Raw genomic sequence first — 25,094 nt, forward strand, 5'->3', positions numbered from 1 at the left:
ACCACCTGTGGCTCTCTCCTCGGGTCACCTTGAGTCGCAACATGTTCTCCCTCATGACCTGCCAGCTAGTGCGGGTGTGACGCGGATATAACCCAGTGCCGGCTGGATTGCGCTGTAAAGGCCAAGCGCTGCTGCGGCTGCGGTCAGATCTGCGCCGCTCCACCAATGGCAGCACGGGGATGTTGCAGATCTGCGCAGAACGGCGGCCACCTGCGCTGCACGACCGCGACCCGTGTTGTTGTTGTTGTTGTGGGGCTTGTGCCCGGTGGTGCTGACGTCACCCGACGCACACAGGGGGCGGGGCGGTCCTGCATCCCTCACACACACACTCCGCCACCGGGCAGAGCCGCACGTCCGCCGCCTCACCTCCCTCTCTCTCTCCGCTTCTCCTCTGCCTGTATTCCGCTCTCTTTGTCTTCCCTCCCTCCCCCTTATGCCTAACCAGCCGGGCAGCCTGTTTCCTCCGCTGTCAGTGCGCTTCTTCACTTTCTCATTGAAGAAAGCAGAGGTATGGCGGAGAAGACGCGACTGAGAGAACAGCAGCCGAAGCGAGAGAGCCGGCTGGCCGCGGGAGTAACTTGCGTCAACTAGTGTGGAGTATCGGCGTCGCTGGTTTTGGACACTTGGCTTTGTTTTTGTTTTGGGGATAGTGAACTGTTACCCCCCTAGCTTATTGTGTTAGTTTTAATGGGTGTTATTGTTTCTTTAAGCTCCAGTTTTGACGGATTATGAACGTTTTTCTCTGTTATTACACTGCCGAGCAGCCCGCTGTGGATTCCCGGTGCTCCGCGCCGCACAAGCAGGAAGCACAACTCTGCCCGGTCGCTGTTAACCCTCAGCTGCACTAAAACCCCGCACCACCATGGGGGCGAAACCGAGCGGTCCGGCTGCCAACGGCCGCACCAGGGCTTACTCGGGCTCGGATCTGCCGTCCAGCACCTCCGCCAGCAACGGGAACAGCAGGAGCGCGGCTGTGGCAGTGCGGTATGGGTATGGGGCTTCGGCACACGGGGCCTCAGGAGCCACAGCCGGCGGGGCCTCAGCTCTGGGCCACCGGACGAGGTCTATGGGGGGCGGTGGAGGGGTGACGGGGGCCAGACCACAGTCTCTGAACCAGGCCGGCCTCAGTATCCCCAACAGCAGCGGCACGTACAGCCCGCAGGACTCGGGCAGCAGCACCCCGGAGGAGGGCGGCGCGGAGCGGCAGCGGCCGGGCGCGGGTCAGGGGGCGCCCCGGCTTCTGATTGGCTCGCTGCCGGCACACCTTTCTCCGCATCTCTTTGGAGGTAAGGCATGCTGCGAGACTTGCAAGCAAAGCAACACTTGTATTTATGGACGAGAATGACGTGTTTTACACGAGTGCACAAGCATGCAATTGATTATTTCTGGTGCAGCCCGACCAGCTTCTTGGTGGTATTCATTATTACACAGTTTGCTTGCCCGCTCCACAGTAGTGTGTTAGTGCAGTAGTGCTGTTTTCAGGATGCTGGCAGAGTGTATTAGTTATACAGCCTCCCTTTACACTTATTGAGCATGTCTGTCACATTGATTTTCAATGTACGGAAGTTTCCAGGATTGGCAATATTTTTTAGTTCTGCTTCCTTACAAAGATGGTGGGGGGGGGGGGGTCGTTTTGATGAGTTCCCCTAGAGGAGTAGCTTGGCTTTGTGTCTGCGAGTGGACCTGTGCTGAAGGATGGCATTGCTTGAGAAAGTGGATCTGTTTCGTTTTAATGAAGGACACGGATTTGGCTCCAGACGTGCAGCAAATGTATTTTCTGTAAAGTGTAGCAAAGGAACCATTGCATTAGAAAGCATGTCCTATATTAGCACAATAACATAACCCAATTACTGTGCACACGCCGCTCACCAGATACTATTCAGAGACGCTCAGCTGTCATGAATGAAAACGGATCCGGCGCTGAAATTAGGTAGCCTCAGCAGGCGAGGGCTTAGGGATATTCATCTGACTAACAAATGACGATGATGATACTGTGTCGCAACAAACCATAAGTCATCATCATCTAAAATAATAAACAAAAACAGCAATGGAAACGTCGCAATGGAACACACGCATTTGCTGTAATAACATGTATTCACAACTATGGTGACAATTTTCGGATTTCGATTAGCACTTTTCTAGCACTACCTACAATAACAGGAGGTAGCTCATGATTCGTGCTCATTTGGGTCTCTTTTGCAATGTATCCTACAGTGTAATTGTTTTGGAAAAAGTAGATTCCTAATAGAGATCTGAAATGCATTCACAAGGACTCTGAAAGGCAATGTGTTTTCCATGAATAAACATTATGTTCACCTTCCCTACACACCCCTACAATGCAAGGTAGTATTTCACTCAGCGATGGGATTATTCTCAGAAGGTTAAAGTTACTGTGGGTGACTGTATTCCTTTGTGTGGATTTATCCTGATTTGCACCGTGGAAGGATTAGCAATCAGTTAAGGTGCAACCAGCTAACCTAGATTTGTCTGCTTCTGACTGGATTCCCTCCCGTTTTCTGTTTTCTGTTACAGGATTAGTTTTGTCTTGTTGTTCAGCAGATTAGCTTCAGAAAAGCTCCTAAAGATTGTAATTTCTCTGAGCTCCTAAATGTGGACTAACGTTGTGAAAGATTTGAAGTAGAGCAATACGATTCCTTCATCATAGGGGGATGGTTGATTTCACATTGGGGGGTAGGAGAAAACTGGTAGCAAGTGCTTCCTTTCTGTCATTGTTGGCCTTGGCAACTGTCAGTGCTTTATATATCCAGGGCCCACATTTTCCAATTCAGTGACCTTTTATCTAACCTTGCAATTCAATATTCCATGTATCACAAGCTGTCATGAACAAATGGGATAAAAATGTACACTGTAATGTCCACATCACAGGTATGATTTTTTGTATGCAGAGCTGCCTTGGTTCTTCCTAACAATACACACACTGAAGCCCCTTTACCTTGGGGAATACAACAATTAAATCATGTATTTAAAATGCTGTAAGAACGGGGCTCTTCTGATATAGGGAACACATAAGTAAAGGTTTATTCACGAAAGAGGGATTTGTGCAAGAGACTTGTGCCTATCACTGACCAAGTCACATTGGATACTAACTTTAACTTTCCTGTCAATTTCTTAGTACAGACCCAAAGAATGGCATGATGGCACAAGGCCATAACATGGCCTTCTAAATTAATACTAAGGTAATGAATCTATTGATCAGTGAAGTGTGAAGTTCTTCTGTGGGATATTGATTTTGAGTAGGAGATAAAAGGATTTCCATGGTTGGAACTAACAATGAGTGCTAAATGAAAACCACAGAAATGAAAGCTAATAAGCCTTAAGTTTGTATTGACTGTTTTGCTTTGTATTGTTTTGAAATTACTTCTGGATTAGAAGCGGACTTATAACAAGGTGCAAGCTGGGGTCTGCAGTATCAAAGTCCAGAGTAAAGACTGTGACTATTATTTAGATAGGGTAAATTAAAAGTATATTAACTGAAGATTTGGATTTTTAGAAAAAATCTATATATAAAAAAAAAAAAATCTTTGTTCGGTATATCTCTTTGTGGTAATTTGACATTGAAGTTTGGTTTAATGTCATGTTTGTGGAATGTTTCAGATGTGTTGTCAGTTAGAAACAGGATTAGCAGGTTTGTTTCTATTTCAGTTTCTTCTATTATGGATCACTTCCTGCTACAGTCATTTTATGAAACCGAAGAGTAACCCATTCCTAAATGCTGTAGTCATGCAGGTTACAGTACTTTTACAAATTATAATTGTATTTTTACTCAAGTAATAACCTGACAGTGAATGGGTATATAATACTAACTCTTGTGTTGATTCTCATTTCTTTAGTATAAGCTTTCCTTAAGGGCTATTTTAATTGCCTGGTGAATGTATGCATATTTTTAAAATAATAGAATATGTTTTGCAGAGGTGCTAATAGCTGTCAAGGATGGCTTTATTTCATTCATTACATACATGATTACATAGCAGTAATGTGGCTTTCTAAGTGGATTGCCACGAGGAACGAAAGCAGGTACATCAGCCAAAACTGTTGTGCTATAGTACTGTTGATTAGTAGGCAGTAACAAACAAGCCAAAATTACTACATAGTGTTATACAGGCCTGGACGGGCAAACCAATGTTGTTGTTTGCAAACTGTATATTTACTCAGGGAGTTTTGTACATTGTCCCAATTTTAGTTTTTTTTAGAGACTGAAGCAGCAGTATAAAACGCATACTATAAGGCAAGGAAATTGAATGTACTTTAAAGCAGAGGTATTGGTGCAGCTGTACAAAAGGCCTATATTGTGCTACCTTCCTTATTTGTGTAATAGCAGTACTGTACCAGGTGGGTATATAAAAGAATGAATGTTTAAACCAAGCAAAATAAGCAAGCAGGGCTTACCTTTCTTTTTGTTCTACTGTCGTTTGTCTACCTATTTGTGATTCATTTTTAGAGCAATAATAGTGCAAGAGGGGATTTTCATCTTTCATAATTGATCCTCCGTTGCCTTCAAGATGCACCACTTTGCCTTTAGAATGTGGAACTGCAACATTTCCTTGGATTGGATTTGGTAATGTATGGAATGCACTATTAGTGTTGGAAGAGGAAATAAAGTCCAGTTCAATAGTCATTACATTGTGAGGGGCCATGACACGAGGGAGATGTGTGACTTGGGAACTTGCAGGGGAAGATCTTTTCAATGTTCTGTAAGTATTGAAAACTTCTCCTTTTTACTGTAGCGTGCTTCAGATGTATGTGGGCTGAGAGTTTATGTGCATGTGATGCTGGTGCCCATGGACAAATCATTACCTAGCCAGTCTACAATACCCAAACTAAGCGGTCTCTTGGTGGGGGGCGGGGGCACAAAGTTCAATGTACCTGCCGTTTCAAACTACTGATAAACCAGAGAGAACCTGTCCAGTCTGACTGGAAATGTACGGAAGCACAGACAATGCTGCATAATTAGTTTCGGCTTTCTTCCCTGTTTGGGACCAAATAATCTTTAAAAGTGTCACTGTTTTTCTTTGCAAGGCTCAATGTACTTACAATACTTGCCATTTAGAGAATTCTTTAGGGCATTAGTATTTGAAAGTATATTAGTGTATAAGGAACTTGCATATCAAATCTGTGTGTCCTGCTGTGTGTCTACTCTGCATGACTAAATGTGCCACAGAAAGAGAAAACAAAAACTGTTGAGTACTGATAGTTTAAGTAGCATCGGCACAGTGTAACTTCATAAAACCACTTCAGTGTTCAAGGAGAACTTTCTTAGTGGTTTATTCAGCCCCTTCCTCGCCTATTCTAGGCTTCTGTTCCCATGCACCCTTCCGGTGTCTTTTTCCATACATCATCCATGTGATCAACCCTTCCTTACCACCCTGCTCCACCCCCATCCCTTGTCTCTGCATATCTCCCTCTTGTCATCTCTGTTCATATTCAGCTACTCTGTATCCCACATCCCCTGTGAAAGCAGAGACCCGAGAACCTCAAGACCGTCTATGCAATATCTATGGTACTGCAGCATCTCTTGTGACCTTCCAGCCTTCCTCCAAAACATCCCTCTTTCACACTTGGTGTCAAAACCTATGATTTATCATTCTGATTTGCATCATCCTATAACCAGTAAAGCTTTTTTTGTTATAGGCCACATGCTTGCTATTCAGGCGTGCTCTTTCTGCTATATTTCTTGTACCATATATTGTTCTGCTTTATTACTTTGTGGGGTATGTTGTCATTATGAGTTGCATATGTTGCAGTATGTTTATTTTTAAAGTTTGAGTGTAAGTCATCTTGGACAATGGCTCAGGATGATAAAATAATAGGAACTCTCTGTTCCCTTTAACCCCTTTCTTCTCAAAATTGGTTTTAACGGCAGAAAAGTCCCCCTTGTATAAGTGTAGTCAAATATTCCTTGGGAGTCCTTTGAGTCCAAGCATTGATCACTGATCCTGGTTGTATAAATAAGCCTTCTATAAATAATTAATAACCTATTCTAACAAGTAATGTTACTGTAATGGAGGCAAGGCTTAGCTATGTTCAGATCTGTCACTATTCAGATGATACACAGTACAAACCTGTTAGCGACTTGTGTGTGGGGATGTGACTGTCATTTAAAGTGGTATTTCTGTGCTGGTGTTTGGATATTTCGAGAAGCAAAAAAGGGCTAAAATAACTCTACACTGTAGCTAGTTAAAATCTCCACATTTTGTTGTACCCTTTTTTGTTGCTTGCAAAATCAGTCGTGACTGCTGGATGTCCCGAAGACTTGCAGGTAACTGCACTGTTTGTAATTGATCTTTATCTGTGTCTCTGTTTTCAGTGGCAGTATAATTCCATAGCTGTGTATCATGTTGTGCACGTTCTGTATACTGTAGGATGTAAACTCAAACTGTTTGGCAATTCAGAATTGCTTGTATGTGACCAGGCTTAAAGGCAAATCAAACCCAACATGATGTCACAATAACTTCATCTTCACACAGATTGCATTGTTCTCTGCTGCTTTGCTGAGATTAAAACAAACAAACAAACAAAAAAAGCATTCTTACACAGAGGTTGTGCAATATTATTTTTGTACACTATCCTTGTGCACAAAAATGTCTTAAGTGTCTTTTTTTTTTTTTTTTTTTTGTTCCTTTTTTTTCTTGAAATGTGGCCTGGACAATTTTGCAATCTCCAGATGTACTGTACAACGTGCTTTCATCCCTTTCTCACCTCTTTGCACTTCTGTCACTTCAGCGAACGTTACATGGCTGATTTTGGTTTGGGCTTGAGTTTTGGTTTGTTTTCCTCGGTGTGCTGTGACACAAGGCCGTTGAGATGTTTCTTGTATGCAGCTGTGACCACGTGTATTTTTGTCAAAGGTCAGAGATGTTTGTTTTATGTTCTGTAACAAGCATTGTGTGCTGAGAATGTCTTCATTACTTTTCTAATCTTGTAGCTGCAGTATAGTGTAGTAACCAATGTTACTCTCTTAAACACCTTGATTTGCCTCGAAGCTCAAGGTGTGTGTTTGTTATTCTGCTCTTAATTTGTGTATTGGTGGCTGGATTTGACTGTAACTACTACCGCTTCAAAGGGCAGGGCCTACATTTCCATAGTAACGACACCTGTAATAGAAATAGATGTGCATTTCAGTGAACTTAATATCCCACTTCTCCCACTGAATTATGTCTGCTTAATGCTTAATTTGCGGGGTGTGGAGTTTTCCCATTGTATGTAAGGATAAATGTACTTCAAATGCATTGCTGCTATTGCACAGGAAGATGTAATGAAACAAAACGTGAAATAAATAAATGTTTATATAAAATATTTTAAATTGTGCCATTTCATTATCTTTCTGCTTTTCTGTGGTGGCCCTTAAATGTGAACCTTGGAAAAAAGAGGATGGATATGTGATGGACAATGTGTATTACTTGCAGTCAAAAGTAGACAAAATATTCTCAGTTCCTTATGCCAGTCAGCTGATTTTTGTCCTGCTTAAAAACAGTCAATGAAGGCAGTTAGTCAGAGAACATGATCACACCTTGGAACAAAGAAAAAGGCTCATAGGATGCAGCACAGCCAGGACTCAGAATGAAGACTGTTTTCACTGTAAGCAGTGAGGTCTGTTGGGTATGATTAGCCTCCTGCTGAAATACCTGTCGTTCAGCTGTGTTGTGCTTTTGTCGGCCAACACTTCGCTGCCTGTGAGGACGCAGGTCCTTCCGCCTCACAGTGCTGTGGTCAGGCAGGTGTCTGGTCTTCATATGCTTTGATAAGTTCACATTGAGCAAAGTTGCTGGCATTTCATTTCATTGCGCTTAAAATATGGTTTAAAAAAAAATATTGGGCTACCTATTAAATAAATAAAATAAACTGGGTCATTCTAATATCTGGAGTGTGCTCTATTTTGCATAATTGTGGAAGTGCTTTTTCCCGCCCTGCACCCTGTGCAAGATCCTTCTTTGGGCCTAATTGAGAGCAGAGAAATGTATACCGTCAGTTTTTTTTATGCTGCTTTTGCTTTTAGGCAAGACTTGGTGAATTGGAGAGATGCACTTCCTTGTGCTCTTGTGAAGAATATGAAAAGGCTGCACAACAGCACCGTGCACAAAGCCAGACCCTAATGAAAATGAGCCAGTCATCAGAAACCTAATATCAGTAGAATGTTATGTGGAAATGCAAGTGATATTTACAATGAAATGAGTTTGTAACGATTGAATTAACGCTCTCAGATATGTCTTGTACAATCTGAGTCCCGAGGAAATCTAGGAGACACTGTATTGTGACAAGGGGCCAAGGACTGGATGAGCAAGGATAATGAAGCTCCCCTTCTAACCCAGAATCCGTCTCTCTAGGGCAAGTTTGACGCACATTGGCAGGGCAGTGGGACAAATCATGCTTTGTGCCTGCATGTGTTGTTAGGTCATTCTTATTGTATCAATGCATTTCCTTTCACTCCAACAGAAGCAGGCCTGCAGACATTGAGTATTTCTGAGATGCAGTGACATTGAGTTTGAACACTGACTTAAACATTTGTATTGAAAATAAATGTATGAATGTATGAAAGCAAAGCTAATGTTATGGAGCTAATGTATATTCATCATATACAATAAAAAGGATTATAGGTCACGCTTCTGGTGGTGTGTGGAAAGGTCACGTAATAATGGGGAGAGTATCAGCAGAGTTAAATGCACATCCAAATGTAACACTTAAAGAAACGGAAAATGTTGGTGTCACAGGAGACAGTAGAAATGGTCTTTCAAGTACATTCATGTGGTTTAGAATAATATTTTAAATGTTATTTACATATGACTCTACAACTAGTTTAATTAAACAAGCTTTTTTTGGTTTGGGCCAGAATTAGCTTTCCTAGCAAACATAGACTGTTAAGGGTGTTTTCTAAGAAACATGTTGTTTTAGATTGGGTGTAACTTTCAGTTTAGGTAGTAGCTTGTCTTGGAGTTCTGGCTCTTGTTAGGGCTTATAATGGGTGAGGTATTTTAATGGTGTGGTACGATGTATTTTCTCTCTGGCATTGTTGGGGTAACTGGTCCAACGCGGTATCAATTAGAATGGGGGCCCTCATTTAACTCGCTTTTTGTATTACTATAATTTTTTTTTAACCTGCTCATAATGGTACTTATTAAAATTGTAAAAAGTAAAAATGTATTTTCCGAATGTATTGAGGTCTCCAAACCTCATTGCATTGCGATGATGACAGGCTGTAAACCTCGCTGAGTCGTCTGTCGCAGCCCTGCGCCGCTGTTATCCATCCATCCATCCATCCATCCATGAAAGAGCAGCAGTGGCCTAACAATGGATTCCTTCCAGATGCTCTGTCAGCGCTGCGAGATCACGGCCGGGGCCAGGGCTGGTTTAAGTATGCTTTACAGCGCAATAATTAAGCCGATCTACGTGAGAAGGCAGGACACAAATGTCAAGGGCCTCCTGTGGATTGTGGGACACTGGGGTCAAGACATGCGGAGGAATGAATGTGAAGCCTCCGTGTGCGTGTCACCGGGAAGCCTGTCTGATATCATGGAAGCCACTGAAGCCTTGTGGGAGATGAAGCTCAGTTTGTGCCTCAGGATGTTGATATACGTGACGTGCAAATTGTCGCTCCTGATTCAATGGGTGCTGTAATCGCTCACTGTGATGCCACAAAGCTGGGCTCCATTTAAGACATGTCAGTGTTGGAGGCATCTGCAAAATGTACTGTGCTAATTACCTTTCAGTAAATACAATTATTGCTCATTATTGCACCTTGTCATATTAATGCTTTTTACACATTTTGCCAACCCGAGAATCAAATGGCATCAGTGCTAATGGTTTTGAAGAGATCACAAGTTTTAATGTTTTTTTTTGTTTGTTTCATCTCCCTTGTTTCTTCTTGTATCTCAGTAGGTTTTCAATAGATCATGCTGTAGCATACCAAGAGACTTATTATAGAATGCAGTTACTCCATTAATTTAATATATGGTCCTTTCAAATTGTTATTCTGTCGTTCCTGTGTATTAATCAGTGCAAATACATTGCCACCATTAAAACCCTGTGATTGATGTGTGTTGCATTGACACAGATCTGAGAGATTTCCATTTTCGTGTGGCTCAAATTGACTTCAGTTCATTAAAAACTGACGAATGTCATGTATGCCCCTTGACAGCAATGTATAATGTGTATCGTGTGTATCCGACTGAAATGGAAGATGTAGGGGAGCAAAGCCAAAAGAAGAGATTCTTTTCTTTGTACTTTGCTGATTAAATCTGTTGTCAGCGGGTATTATATTTACTCCATTAAATGCCACTTTAGTGAATGATTGCTGTTATAAGGCAGTACAGTCTATGGAGATGACCTTTTTTTTTTTTTTTTTTTTTAATCTGCATGCAGTAGCTATACTAAAAAAGGAGGGAGCTCCTGAAAGAGGCAGTGCTATGCAGTCACAGCTGCCTTTCAGTGTTTCTAATTTTGACATCTTTAAAATTTTATAATGGAGGCTTTCAGTCCTGGTAATGCTTCTTGGCCACACAGTCTAATGCATTTCCAGTTAAAGGCATCTTTTGAAACCCATGTCTTTCCAGGATACCAAGTATATCACTGCTGCGATGGCTGTTTGAGACCGAGGACATCATTGCAATGAGGTCTAACTTTCTTGTGACAAGAATGCACGTACCTCAAAGGCCATACAGAGGAAGAAGGCACTTTTTGGCAACCACTACACTGTCGTTTAGGGGCAGTGTCCTCTCTCATTTTGATGGGAAGCATATTTCATAATGTGGTTTTGGTGTCTGCAGTTAAATGGGGTAAATTATTAACTGAACTTGTCAAGAAAACTGCTTTCGAAAGGTGGTTCTTTGGGACAAGCCTGTTATAGTTGTATCGATCTGACTGGAAAATCTGTAATTTATTCTTAAGAGCTTTGAGCTTTTTTATATTTTATTTTATGCTCTTGCCATACATGGATTCGTCAGGCTAGGCACATGGGCTGATGTACTGTAACAGGTCAATAGCTTTGCATTGGGTAGTGTCAGCAGCACCTGATTTTATATCTGCTGCCTCAGCATTTCAAACTCGGCTACTTAATGGATGAATGCCCTCCAGCTGGCAGATTTCCACTCCATCTCGGAGGATATTTTTTGTCCCGATTTTTTTTTTTTTTTTTTTTTTTTTAATTAATATTATTATATTAAGATGGATGAAGGTTATCACTGAAGAACAAAATGCTAACCAGAATGCTCGGAGCTACTCATTTGCTGTTGATGACAACTGACTGGTTTTTCAGTCTGGTTTGAAAGTCATCGTATCGTCATGATGCGTCTTAGCTATATGTTTACTGTGGTCACTTATTTTCTTCTGCACATCATCAGAAGTAAACGGAAGTGAGACAATAGGTTTTATCTCTTTGTATTTCTAAGCAAAATCAGACTTACCTTGCAGTTCTATCTTGTAGATTAAACACCAGACCAACTCTTTACTTATGAGACTCACTGTGTCCTTGTCAGGTGACAACAAAGTCAAAGTTGCTTTGTTTGGGAAAGATAAATTATAATGTCCATATAATGCATTGCCTGAGGGGAAATGTTGCAGCTCTGTGTGACTTGTTTTTAGGCCACATCATTATTTTATTTTTGATCTGTAAGTGGTCTGCCCATGCTAAATTAAATGAAAAACCACAAAAAACAATTTGCTTAATATCCAAGAAACTGTTTACAATTCTCCACTTCTCTTTTTTGGCATAATCCCACCTGAGTGTTTTCCTCAGAATCCAGCAATGACAAGTACAACTTGTGTACTAGTAATCTGTTTTACATGTTGCTGCAGTTCTGTTATCATTCTCACTTTTTTTTGTTTTTTTTGTTATCGTAATGTCCTATGGCTCAGGTATAACGCCTGTATTAAATTCAGGACAAAACGAAAGCACTGCAGCAAAGCGTTTTTTGGTCTACTGAAAAGCACAGTAACTCTGAATAGCCACAAGTAGGCTTAGAAAATCATAATTTAGATTCTAGAGAGATGTTAGTTCAAATTGGCTGGACCTTCACTGTTTTCATTCTCACTACCCTATCAGCCACACTGTCAGTCTCAATCTCCAGTGGAACAGCCTGACCTGAAGTTGGCAGTTTTGTGTGAGGCATAATTGTTTTGAGCTCTGATGCTGGAACGGTCTCAAGTGCACTGCTGGAGTTGAAATGCAGAGCCAGTGAAAGGGTTGTCTGTGGTTATCACCGAGCTGTCTGCCCGTGTGTCGGGGGAAGTGTGAGCCTGGGGATGATCGCAGTGCTGCACACATCTGTTTATAGGAAGGGCAGTATGGAAACCTAAATGCTGGTGCAGTTTTCCATTCAGACGACAGCTTAGACTCCCTTCCTTGGGTGGGAGCACGGGGGAAAGGTGTGTCGGGGTGGGGGGGTTGCTGTTTTCCAGCATGCTGGCCATACTTAATTCCAAAGCGCATATAACTTGACTCAATTGTGCTTAAGGATCACATCTCTGAAAACTCATTAGGGGTCTTCCTTTTCCTTTTCAAGATGCACTTTTATCAACATTTGGGAGACCAGAATAAAGGAAAGCATGTAAATTATACTGAGAAATATCTGATCTAGGCTCATTTTATTTTTTGGGCCAGGAAGAGCTTTATGAATATGGAAATTAATTCTGTAAATTAAATTACCATACACACAGGGATTTACAGTTTTGTTACTCACTTTGTATTCTTCAGATTTTAACTGATGTTGCAGAAACTGTTTCCAGAGACTATTTTCTATTAAATCTGCTTGCCTTGCTTTGCAACTGACCGAGCTGTGAGTGAGCCTCTGTCTCTCTGCACTTTATGGATGTTGAGAGTCAGTCCCAGAAGACTGCATTGCTTGTTTTTTTTATTTAATTTTCCTATCCTGCAGGAGGAATGTTTCCTCCCCTTCATTTCCGACACAGGTGTGGGGATCCCCGCTGGCAGAGAGAAGCTGAGAGCAGCACTGTGCAGACAGAGCCACACTCACACTTACTTTGTCTTGGCTTAGATGTTGGAAAATAGTTTTGTTTTCACGTTGATGTATAAACAATCGCTTTCTAGTTGATATTTTAAAGTAGTTTTTGTTTTAATATAGATATTTTGTAGAATATCTGATCTTCTATAGAGATCTTGAAAGCAAACATTAAAAATAAAAGTAAAAACATCCATAAATAATATTGTATGTAAAAAAACTATTTAATCATATAAGCTAGGGAGTATTACAACAACGATGTGAAAGTAAGTATTTTTCTGCTTTACTGGCACTCACTGTTGTTGTGATGTGCAGTTGCATACTGGCAATTTTGTTCACACCCATGGCATACAACTGCATTCTTACACATGGGCAACACGTAACCATTTACTTTAAGCTGAGATATTACACAATTAACTATGAAGCATAAACAATATGCCCCTGTGTGTGTTCTGTTCAGTTTTGTTTCTGTGAAAACAGTACAGTAACCTCAAATACTATCCATTGGTCCTTCAAATCCATTGGAATTGCTGGCTGACTGACTGACCACTGACTTTTCAGAGAATTACTGCATTGCTTTATTTTATTCACAAGTGACACTTTTGTTTTCATTGGACTAAGCCCTTGGAGTTACATTTTCCAACTTCCATTCCATCACTTAATGAGATCTGCCTCTTTGAACCTGAACAGTGTATTATACATTTTAAACAATCTAGGCCTGTTCCTGCAGTCTTCAAGTTTATTAACCCACTTCTCTTTAAGGCAGTTTGACCCGGAGTCAATGTGATGAGGTAGTAATCCATTTGGATAGCCTAATCTGCCAAAGGCCAGATACGATTTTATTTTATTTTTCCTTTTCACTGGCCATTAGTGAAATACTTGTTTCTTAACTGCATGAACTGATGTTAACTTGAACTGAAGGCAGGAGATTGTTGTTGTTGTTGTTGTTGTTGTTTTTTCTGTACAGAAACAACATATTAGCTGTTATCTGAAGTAAAAATGTTTACATTAGATTAAAGTGCCTCCCAACTTGTTCTGTAGTGTTGCTTACCATTATCACACAGGCAGTTTCATAAGCATCAGTCAGACTACAACCCCATTCACACTGAAATGACACCAAAATGCAGGCAACGTTTGCCTGTTGCACCCCATTCACACTGGCTTTGAGTGCCGGCAAATTGCAGGATGTACCCATTCACAGAGAAAACGGAGGATGCAGGCATTAGCGCTGTAGCCTTGGGAATGAGATGCTATGGATGCCTGTGGGTTTGGGAGAGGAGACATGGACCCATATTCTGGACGCTTTTGTAAAAGTTTGATCATTTAATGTTTTGCCAGTTTCCTTCCATTTTGTTAACTGGGCTATTGGCTCTAACCAGGGAGCCAGTTCGGTTCGGACTCACTAGCAAGAACAAATAGGGAAACGCAAATATGTCAATCTAGGTGCAAATTGGTGCAATGACCAGGTCATTGGGTTGTGTGTTTTACGGTGAGGTCACTGGACCCAACCATCACAGATCATTTGAACCAGTGAACCCAGAACAAAAGTATGACATTGCATTGTGTGTATATATATAGATCTACCAAAAGTCTGGGTGTGCAGATCTGCAATTGATTGATTGCTCAAAACTTTTTATTTTTCAAGTTTGACATTACTGCCTTAAAATCTAATTAAATAACTCAAAACAAGTGCAGTGTACAGTGCAATGCAATGCACATTTGCCTGTATAGAGAGATTTTATTTTGCATTATTTATTGGTATATAACTTCTGACGTGTGTGACAATAGTTAGCATTACATTGTTGTGTTATGGTCAAAATGCGAAAATGTGCCCCTGTTGTGATTGGTTACATCAGTTACCTGATGCACTGCTTAGATAATGCAAGGCAGTGATGTGTCATATGACGGCATTCATTTTCTGCTCAGTACCACTCTTCTGTGAAACGAGAAGCTAAGTGAAGTGTTCAATTTTTTGTGTTATTATGAGGTACATATTTAGGATTGAATCCTTTTCCACAAAACTTGTATTTTTGGACATATACATTTAAATCTACCTGCTTGACTTGGATTGAGCACTGGTCCCTCCATAGCCAAATTAATCTCCCAAGGCACATTGAAGATTGATAAAAGCTTCCTCTCCTGAATCTTCTTTTAAAACCCGACATATACATATATGCATAGTGATTTAAGTGAATGATATACACTCACCTAAAGGATTATTAGGAACACCATACTAATACTGTGTTTGACCCCCTTTCGCCTTCAGAACTGCCTTAATTCTTTGTGGCATTGATTCAACAAGGTGCTGAAAGCATTCTTTAGAAATGTTGGCCCATATTGATAGGATAGCATCTTGCAGTTGATGGAGATTTGTAGGATGCACATCCAGGGCACGAAGCTCCCGTTCCACCACATCCCAAAGATGCTCTATTGGGTTGAGATCTGGTGACTGTGGGGGCCAGTTTAGTACAGTGAACTCATTGTCATGTTCAAGAAACCAATTTGAAATGATTCGACCTTTGTGACATGGTGCATTATCCTGCTGGAAGTAGCCATCAGAGGATGGGTACATGGTGGTCATAAAGGGATGGACATGGTCAGAAACAATGCTCAGGTAGGCCGTGGCATTAAACGATGCCCAGTTGGCACTAAGGGGCCTAAAGTGTGCCAAGAAAACATCCCCCACACCATTACACCACCACCACCAGCCTGCACAGTGGTAACAAGGCATGATGGATCCATGTTCTCATCCTGTTTACGCCAAATTCTGACTCTACCATCTGAATGTCTCAACAGAAATCGAGACTCATCAGACCAGGCAACATTTTTCCAGTCTTCAACCGTCCAATTTTGGTGAGCTTGTGCAAATTGTAGCCTCTTTTTCCTATTTGTAGTGGAGATGAGTGGGGTCTTCTGCTGTTGTAGCCCATCCGCCTCAAGGTTGTACGTGTTGTGGCTTCACAAATGCTTTGCTGCATACCTCGGTTGTAACGAGTGGTTATTTCAGTCAAAGTTGCTCTTCTATCAGCTTGAATCAGTCGGCCCATTCTCCTCTGACCTCTAGCATCAACAAGGCATTTTCGCCCACAGGACTGCCGCATACTGGATGTTTTTCCCTTTTCACACCATTCTTTGTAAACCCTAGAAATGGTTGTGCGTGAAAATCCCAGTAACTGAGCAGATTGTGAAATACTCAGACCGGCCCGTCTGGCACCAACAACCATGCCACGCTCAAAATTGCTTAAATCACCTTTCTTTCCCATTCAGACATTCAGTTTGGAGTTCAGGAGATTGTCTTGACCAGGACCACACCCCTAAATGCATTGAAGCAACTGCCATGTGATTGGTTGGTTAGATAATTGCATTAATGAGAAATTGAACAGGTGTTCCTAATAATCCTTTAGGTGAGTGTATTATCAGTTTATTCAAACACATTTACTATTTTGAATGCCTTGTAGACACCAGACTAGGCTGAAGGTAGTGATGTGCAGTTCGCGAATCATTTCGGTGACAGATCGGATCAGTGACGCATTGAATCGGCTCTATTGATTCACCGGAGACCCGCCTCCACAGCGCCCAGTGACGCTGACCCTCGAGTCTGATAACCCGTTGATTGATATGAAACTGAACCGTATGTGCCATGTTGGTTCCAAATTCACTCTTGCTCAGTGCATAAGAAATAACTCTGTATGAGCCAAAATGGCGCTAGTTACATCTTCCCGAGTATAGAGTGCTACGGAAAATGAGATTTAGACGTTTATGCAATATTATATACTGTACACAATGTGTGTGTGTGTGAATTACAGTTCGTAGACCGGAGACCGGATCCAAGATGGCTGCCGGGAAGGAAACCGCACGTTTTTAGACGGAAAAGCCGTCTTTGTAAGGAGCAGACGCCATTTTAGAAATAATGTATAAGCTATAAAATTAAGTTCGATCATATCAATTGAATTCAATACATTAAATGCAAAATGGGGTCGACCAGTCGCTTTACGGTCTTTAATTCTGTATTCATCTGTTCACTTACAATTCCCATGCACCGTTCAATGTAGGTAGTAGAGGATTTATTTAATTGGATTGATGTTTACGTGACTTTAATTGTATAGATTACACATTATTTCCAAAATGGCGTCTGCTAAAAACGTGCTGCTTCCTTCCCGGCAGCCATCTCGGATCCAATCTCCGTGACGTCAGAGGCAGCAGTGACGCGTGTGCTATATAAGGCCGCTGAGCGCCCGTCTCCGCGGAGAGGATAGTCGAGTCTACACTACACTCTCCGGCATTTTTTTTTTCCACTTGAACATATTTGTATTGGGTTTGATTGATGTTGACTTAACTCACATTCTGTCCAAAATGGCGTCTGCTCCTTACAAACACCGCTTTTTCGTCAAAAAACATGCCGTTTTCTTCCGGCAGCCATCTTGGATCCGGTCTCCGCTGCGCCAACATCCGGTAGTTCATTATTAAGAAAATGCGCCATTTTGGAAATAATGTGTAACCAATAAAATTGTTAGATAATCATCAACACAATAAATAAAAACAAGAGAAATACACCAGGCGAGAGCGGGAGTCGCCCACGCGTGTTGAGCTCACTGGTCCAGCAGCTCCAGCGCCGCTACCGCTCGGCTAATCGCGCATGCGCTGACACTCGCAGATTTATAGTCATGCTGGTGTGGAGCAGCGCAATACAGTCTTATTTCACAGCGGAGACGCGGACGGGAGACACGCCGGTTCCCTCCTGTCAGCCGAGGACAGCAGGATGAGTCCACAGTGGCCAAGTGATCACCTCAACTGGACTGATCCCCCAGCACCACTTTAACTCCTCTGAATGCAAAGGTATATTAAGGATATTAATTATGAAATTAAACAAAGCTGAGGTTCTGTATCATTAAACATTAGTCTATTCCAGTTTGAAAGCATAAGTTGTGCTCCAATGTGACCAGTTACAGACATTGCATTTACACAGTCTATAAAAAATGCTGTGCGATTAATATTGAAAGTATTGCATTTCAATATGAAACAGATGTGTCTGTGCGCTTTAACTTTGTCACTCTGGGAACTAATCAAAACATAATCATTTATGTTCTTAGTGTACAGTACTCATGAAATGTACAAGGACTTCACAACAGGCCTTCAGAAGTGAACTTTTCTTCTCATTAAATGTTTAAAGGCAGTGTGATGCAGCCTGTTTCAAGATTCAGAATGACCCCAAAAAGCACTTCAAAAGTAAAGAGTAACTTTCATGCAAATATTTTGTAGACACATATATATAATTGCTTTCTTGGTTTTCATGAATGGCTGGTCATTGCCATGGCCACACAAAGGCCTGTTCAGAAGGAGTCACTTTGGCAAAGAAAGAGAAGGTAACCCCTAACAGTGCTCCCTACCCAACCCTGCCTGCCTGGGTCTCCACACACTCACCTGGGGCAGCTGATCATACAGACCTCTATCACTACTGCTCCCTCCACATGCACACCTTTATTGGAAGAAATGGGTACATTTTACAATTTATAATTTCCATAGGACTTACATTCTCCCTGCACACGTTTTTAGTATATAGCTTATAACCTCCATCAGTATTATTCCATACAGTCTGAATTTGTATATATGCTTTAACAATGTGCTCCTCACTGTCGTAATAAAAATAGCTTAGGTAATGTAATGGCTGGTGCATCTTCACTACTGTTAAAGTTTCTTACCAATATATGTTATTCTAGTGCAGAAAGAGGAGATTAAAGTTTAAAGTCTGAAGGTGATGTATACTTTCATTAAACAAAAAAGATGCTATAGTTCACGAAGGGTAAAACTGTAATTGTGTTGGTTGCAGAGCTTTAAAGAAACCAATACAAATGTCTTTCTGTGCTCCTGATATTGGTCTCTGTTGAATTTATCGTATATTTTTGCAGTGTGTTTGGTAGTTGGCTTTCCCGGGTTCCAGGAATTTTCCCTGCCCTTTAACTCCTGTACTTATCTGTACTGCCAGACCGTAATCTCCTTGACAGATCAGTCTGACCCTTGTACTGTAAACTAATACCTGACTATGGAAAGCTTCCTTATAATCTAGAGCCGAAACGGAAACCCTGAGATGTGTCCTGAGCTCAACAACACGAATCTTTCACCTTCATTTGAAAAAGTGTAAAATTAGTGTCCTTCCCACACAGGTGTCAATGACACACATTGTGTGTGTACGTAACGCAGGCCTGTATTGTAAGGAAAAAGGCTTTGGTTGTTAATAATTGCTTTTGAGCACTTCTACTATCTGTTTTTAAAAGGTCCTTTGACTGCGAGTAGGACTACTATTTCCTGAAAACTCACGCCTTTCACTCAGAGATTGGGTACATTTTAGTGAGTGTTAAGTTGTTGAAGAATGAAAAAGATAAGTTTATTAGTGTAGTACCTGCTTTCATTTCCTTCACTGCTGAAGTATTTTTCTTTGTAATGGTGTTGCTGTATAAAAGCAGTATCAGATAATGACAGGCCTGGCACACATTTGTACTGTCCTGTTTATCAGCTGAATTGGTGGAAATCCTTTTATTTTTTTAAGTTAGTGAATTTATTCATTTATGTGTTTGTTTTGGAAGGCTTGAGATAAGCAAATGGTCTTACAGCACTATGAAAGTGTTGTCTTCTTTTGGAGCATCTCTATACATTAAAGAAACACGACGAATCCAATGAGTGTTGTTTTAAAAATGTTTGCTATCTTACGTTTAATATCATGAGGCGTAGGTTTGTTTTACAAAATCACAAATTTACATCAAGGTTAATCCTCCCTGTCTTTTGTTTTTAATTAAATCTACCTTGATTTAATTGTCTCGAAGTCTGTCAGCTATTTGATTGATTTAATTTATTTATTCTCCGTTAATGCAGACCTTGTTTATATGGCTCAAATGTTCTTTAACAGAAGAATGATATTTTTGAATAATTAACTTATTAAATTATTATGTAACAGATCTGTGTGTGTGTGTGAGAGTTATCTTTGCCTTGTAACATTAATTAGCAAAGTGTAGCCTAGATTTAATTCATATTACGAGGGAGCAAAGAAACTGAAGATAATTACAGGGAATGTAGGCTATTTGTAGCTGGAGTGTTATTGCTGGGCTTCAGTTATGATTGGTCAAAATTGCTTTCATGTTATTTGTAAGAAAAGAAAAAAGTGAAATCTCTAGTGAAAGAAGGATGTTCTTAACTTATGATCCATTATAAATACATCATCACTTAGACATCTGAATCTGGTTAAGCTCTTGTGTGACAAGATTCCCATATCAAAATTAATGTCAAGATTGTTTTGTAACCGCAAAGTGTCTGCAAAATGAAATGGGGAATTTGTGCTGATCTTGTGTAACTCATTAGAAACCTTAAGGAAAGATTAGCCAGCCACTCTACGCCACAGATGCGCCGTGTCATCCCAGCACGAGTTACCTAAGCTATGTTCTCAGTTTTGCAGTCTGGTGACTTTTATGGCAGTTATCCAACTATTCATAGAGCCATTGTACATTTTCCTGGTGTAATTGTTGTAATTTGGACCATATGCCAACATCACATTTTGAATAACTGAGTTACCCGGCTGAAATACCCATTTGACACTGCTTCATATTGTATTTGAATGACTCCACAGGATGGTACTAATATTCCTGCTTGTGGGAATACGAGGAAGCTTACAGTGGAAATATCTGCACCCAAGCTCAGCTTGCCTGAGTAGAATGAGAATTGATAATACAAATGCAATTGCTGTTTTGCTAAACTAATGAAAGATGAATCGTTAAAGCAGTGGCTAAAATGGATCTTCCCCGCCCCCCCAATGTTCTATATCTGTACGCCATAATTTGATTTAGTCCCAATCAAGTAACTAGAAGTCTTTGTAGAATCAATATGGAGTGATAGCGATGATTTCTAAAAAAAATACTTATTACAGCCTATTAGAGTAATTAACTGAGAAAGCAATACGTCTTTTGCAAGTACAGTATCACAGGCTCGAAGGACTCCTTGGCAAAGCATACCTGAACTGCACAAGATGATTTATCTGTGTGCTTAAGATCATGGGAAAAAAATACATGCATGTAATCTTTCAGTGATAGCTCTGGGAGTTACTGTAGTGCTGTAAAGTAATGTAATGTATCCGTATTTTTTTTTTTCTACTATATTTTCATCCTTCCCCAGTTCTTCACTTTGCCGAACTCCTTGCTGTACAATGCTTGTCATTGGATGTTTACTTTTTGTTGATATATAAATATATATTAAAAAAGAGAGCTGGTAAATGTAACCTGAAGTTAAACTTTTATTAAGATGGCCTGAGGTGTTGTTTTCTTGCAAGCTGTATGTCAGACATCTATTAGGCAAACTACTGAGGTATGATAGTCATGATTGGTATTCCTTGTTGGCTTTTTTCTAACTTCTGTCACTAATCACATTAATTTCTACACTGTTGTAAAGCTACCTGTAGTATTCAGTGTGGTTTACTGTGGTATTCTCTGCTTCAACACATTTCTGTTACTTTGGTGTACCGCAACACTTATATGTGCCAGTCTTTATCTCTGTGATGGTGACGGCTATGTTGAAAGGCATCTTTTTGTAAGGGATAGCTCGGAAGACCAGGGCACACATGCTGGGGATATGATCAGAATTAAGTCGTCTTGCTTTATATTGATCCACTGATGAGCTCATGTTCAGGCCATCTTGTCATTGCCTGTTCTCTCTGTCCTTGATGGAGATTAATTTATGGATGGGCTGAACAAATAAACCCAGAACAAGCAGAGGCTTCACTAATCACATCTAAAAATACTAGATTGGCAGAGTCTGTTTCACCATTTTCCAATGTGCAGCACTGGGGCATCATTCTGGACCCTGACGCTGAGCTCGATTGGTGTGCATTGCGCTTCTATAATCAGAATGGCATTCAATTATATGATGCAAATGTAAAACTTTCCATTCAGGAGGGAAGTAGAGATGTTAGAACATGCTCTTATCACTCCACCTCTGGTCTGTAGTGTTTTATTGTAAGCTGCTACACCTGCAAATCCACTTTTAAAGACCGGTTGTACAGATTGAAGCATATGCCATAAGTTTCTTCATGTGGTCTAAGGTTGCCGAAGGGGACTTCTTCTTCTTTGTGAACATTGCAAGCCTAAAATAATCCCTTTACTGAATAACAGCACACCTGTTTAAGCAAACTATTAAACTCTTTATATGGCTTTCAATTTATTTTTAAGCAATCCGTGAGAGTTGACCTAAAGCAAGCCCATTTTCTCAGATTATTAAGATCATCTGCCGCAGAGAAGAGGGAGGAGACACTGTTGAATCAAACATTGAGGATCCATTCTTTTTCAACATTAGCTGTACTGTTAACACTGAATTGTGGTAGTCTTTCTGTAAAATAACCAATAGAAACACTCCGTCCATTCTACTCTCACAACCGCTGGGGCTGATCCATCTGCAATTGCATCGTGTCTCATCATGCTTGGTTATTGTTCTTGACGTAATTGGATTTCACTGTATGCTCAGTCCTTTGAAAAGCCCTTTTGTGGTGCAGACAGAGGAGTGCTAGTTCTGAATTCACTTTATTATTGTTCCTCATTTCATGACTCACCCACAGCAGAGCAAAGGATGTGAATCCAATGTAGATTTGAGAAATGATATTACCAAGAAAGTTACCTTGTTAATAGGACTAATTATCCACAGAGGACTGGATCTATGGAATTAATTTGATTTAAAATAGTCTGATCTCAGCCTCATGGTCTTTGTGGTATTTTTCTTTGTTTGGGATTTTTTTTTTTTTTTGTTATGAGAGAAGAACTACGGAGTTCATTCCTCTGGGAGTCTGTACAGAAAAAAGTTGTCAAATTTGCACCAGTTAATCACTGACAAACTTTTTGTCCCTGGTATGTTTTGTATAACCTTGAAACTCAGCCTTGTAGCATCCTTCATATTTCTTGTTTTGGTATGAAGACAATGGATACGAATTCAAAATGAATTGACAGTTAGTTACTCGTAATGCTATTCTGTAGTCAGAAGTTGTATGCACTTTGGCACCTTCTTGCTTTTTCTCTTTCTTTCTTTCATTAATTTCACTCTACACTTCTGCAACCACCCAAATGAGCAGATAAGTCAGTGTTTCTCAGAGGTGATACTGGTGTCCTGCAGGAAGTCCATAGTAAATTTGTGTAATCCTAAATGCGTTATAATGTATTGCATAAACTCGTCACAGTCTTTGAGATCTATAGCCATTGAGATTCTGTAACTGGAGGCCTTAAATATTTTAGTTCTCGCTCATATAAAGTATGCTGTAAAACCAACAATACAACATTGTTATATTTATAGAGCACTGTTTTAATTAAAAAGGGAGAAAGGATGATCATGTGCCAAAAGACACATTCCACTTTCAAAAAACATTCACTCCTAGGATTAAATCTTACTTTCAAATTATTGTGATTAACTTGTCTCTAAAATCAATCGAAAGATTAAATCTTAAACGGTTTCAAATTTGTAATCCCTTTTTTCCCTTGGGCTACTCTTTTTTTTGTTAATGCAGCAGTGAAATGCTTCCATCTTTCCTATGGAGACATTTCCACGCTTTGACAGACCAAAGTTGCAAGAACAAAAATCTGCTTCATACACATTTGAAGCAATGAATACTAATATGTACTGTTCTGGGGAAAAAAGCTTATCGTACAAAATATTTAAAAACATTCCTTTATTGAAAAGGACCTCTTCATTAACTCCTTTATGTCAATAATAAAGGAGATGGTTTTGCTTCCTAGTGGCCTATTAATCACAGAGCTGTGGAAATAATATCAAGTAGTTCCTTTTAGGCAAGTCTTTTAAACCATTCCCCAAAGATATATACACTTACAGTAATAATGTTATATTGTGGATGCTGAATGAGGCGTTTGTGTATCTGTTTGGGTGTCGAATTTCAGGTCTGTTTCAGAGCAGTGCAGAACAGCTACTGACACCTGTATTGATCTTGGCCAGACTTTTTAACATTGACATGCAGTGCTGTATACAATGCCGGCCTTTTGTAATGTAAAAACAGAAATAGGCTGAAGCATATCATGTAGACTGCTCTTGATACTGGAATACATTTGGCATGAAAGAGGACTTTTGAAAAGGCCTGACATGTTTGGTTGTAACGAGGCAACGTTTTTGGACTCGTTACAAGCACAAGCAAAATGTATCGTAGTTCATATTTGTAGATTTCTTTCCCTTTCTATGCATTTGTGTAAAAGTCAGCCAGCAACATTCAAGTCATCGGTCTTTATTTTAGTTCTGCCTCAACCTGAAATAATCACCAAAATAAGTTTTTTTTTTTTAGTTTCCTGATAATTTGATTTAGTGATTCTCCCCCATTTTATGTAAACATTTTCACATCTAATATGTTGATTAGACGCCAATACATCTGAGGTTTTATTTGATTCATTTTTTGAAGAGTATAGCTGGTCTAATGGAACAGAAAAATCAGCTGAGAATTATGAGGTCAGATCAGAATCCCATTAATAATACTAATAGGGAGCATATGATCAAATCCTTCTCTTTGCACAGTATAATGCTGTGAAGTGTCTTCATCATGAGGACAGACTAGTGTCAAGGCTAATGTGTGATTAAAATTAAAGCGATTCGTTGAGTGTCTGTGACACGATGCGGTTAGCCTGGACTCGGTTAAAAAGTCATTCAAGAACAACAAGAAGAAAACCCCTAAAATAAGTAATTATGATAAAGATCTGCTTGTAAATGAAAAACATTTCCTTCATGTACTTTAGCACCTCTAATACTGATTGATTGATTTCTTTGAACCAAGATAAGTAACTAACTTCCTTTTATGGATATTGTAAATGTTTGCCTATAACACATGGCCAGAAGCATAATGTCTCCTGTAGAAAAACGTTAATAAATGACTTGCTTTACTACACTATTCATTACTTTAAATTTTGTAATGGACAACGAGACTGCACAGGAGGAACGCATAGTGTAAAAAGTGGTGCTTTCCTTACAGTCTGCTTTAGAGGCTCATAAAGACAGACAGACGGGGAACAGAGACTCTTAATAACTTGCCACGTTGTTGTCGTCATGGATCTCCTGCCTGTGCGACATCTGCAGCAGTGGGGTCATCAATAAAAGCAACAAAATCAATTG

General features: G+C 40.3%; 1 protein-coding gene across 1 annotated transcript in view; it reads left to right on the plus strand.

The window, feature by feature from the left end:
- The first annotated feature begins 289 nt into the window (after positions 1-289).
- Positions 290-25,094, plus strand: part of LOC136714039 (E3 ubiquitin-protein ligase znrf2) — a 61,520-nt gene continuing 36,715 nt past the window's right edge. The window contains exon 1 of the mRNA XM_066691337.1: positions 290-1,286. Coding sequence (XP_066547434.1) covers positions 863-1,286 — 424 coding nt within the window. The 5' untranslated portion in view covers positions 290-862. The remainder of the gene's footprint in view (positions 1,287-25,094) is intronic.

This window comes from Amia ocellicauda, chromosome 18, assembly GCF_036373705.1.
Source record: "Amia ocellicauda isolate fAmiCal2 chromosome 18, fAmiCal2.hap1, whole genome shotgun sequence".
NCBI classification, from domain to species: Eukaryota; Metazoa; Chordata; class Actinopteri; order Amiiformes; family Amiidae; genus Amia; species Amia ocellicauda.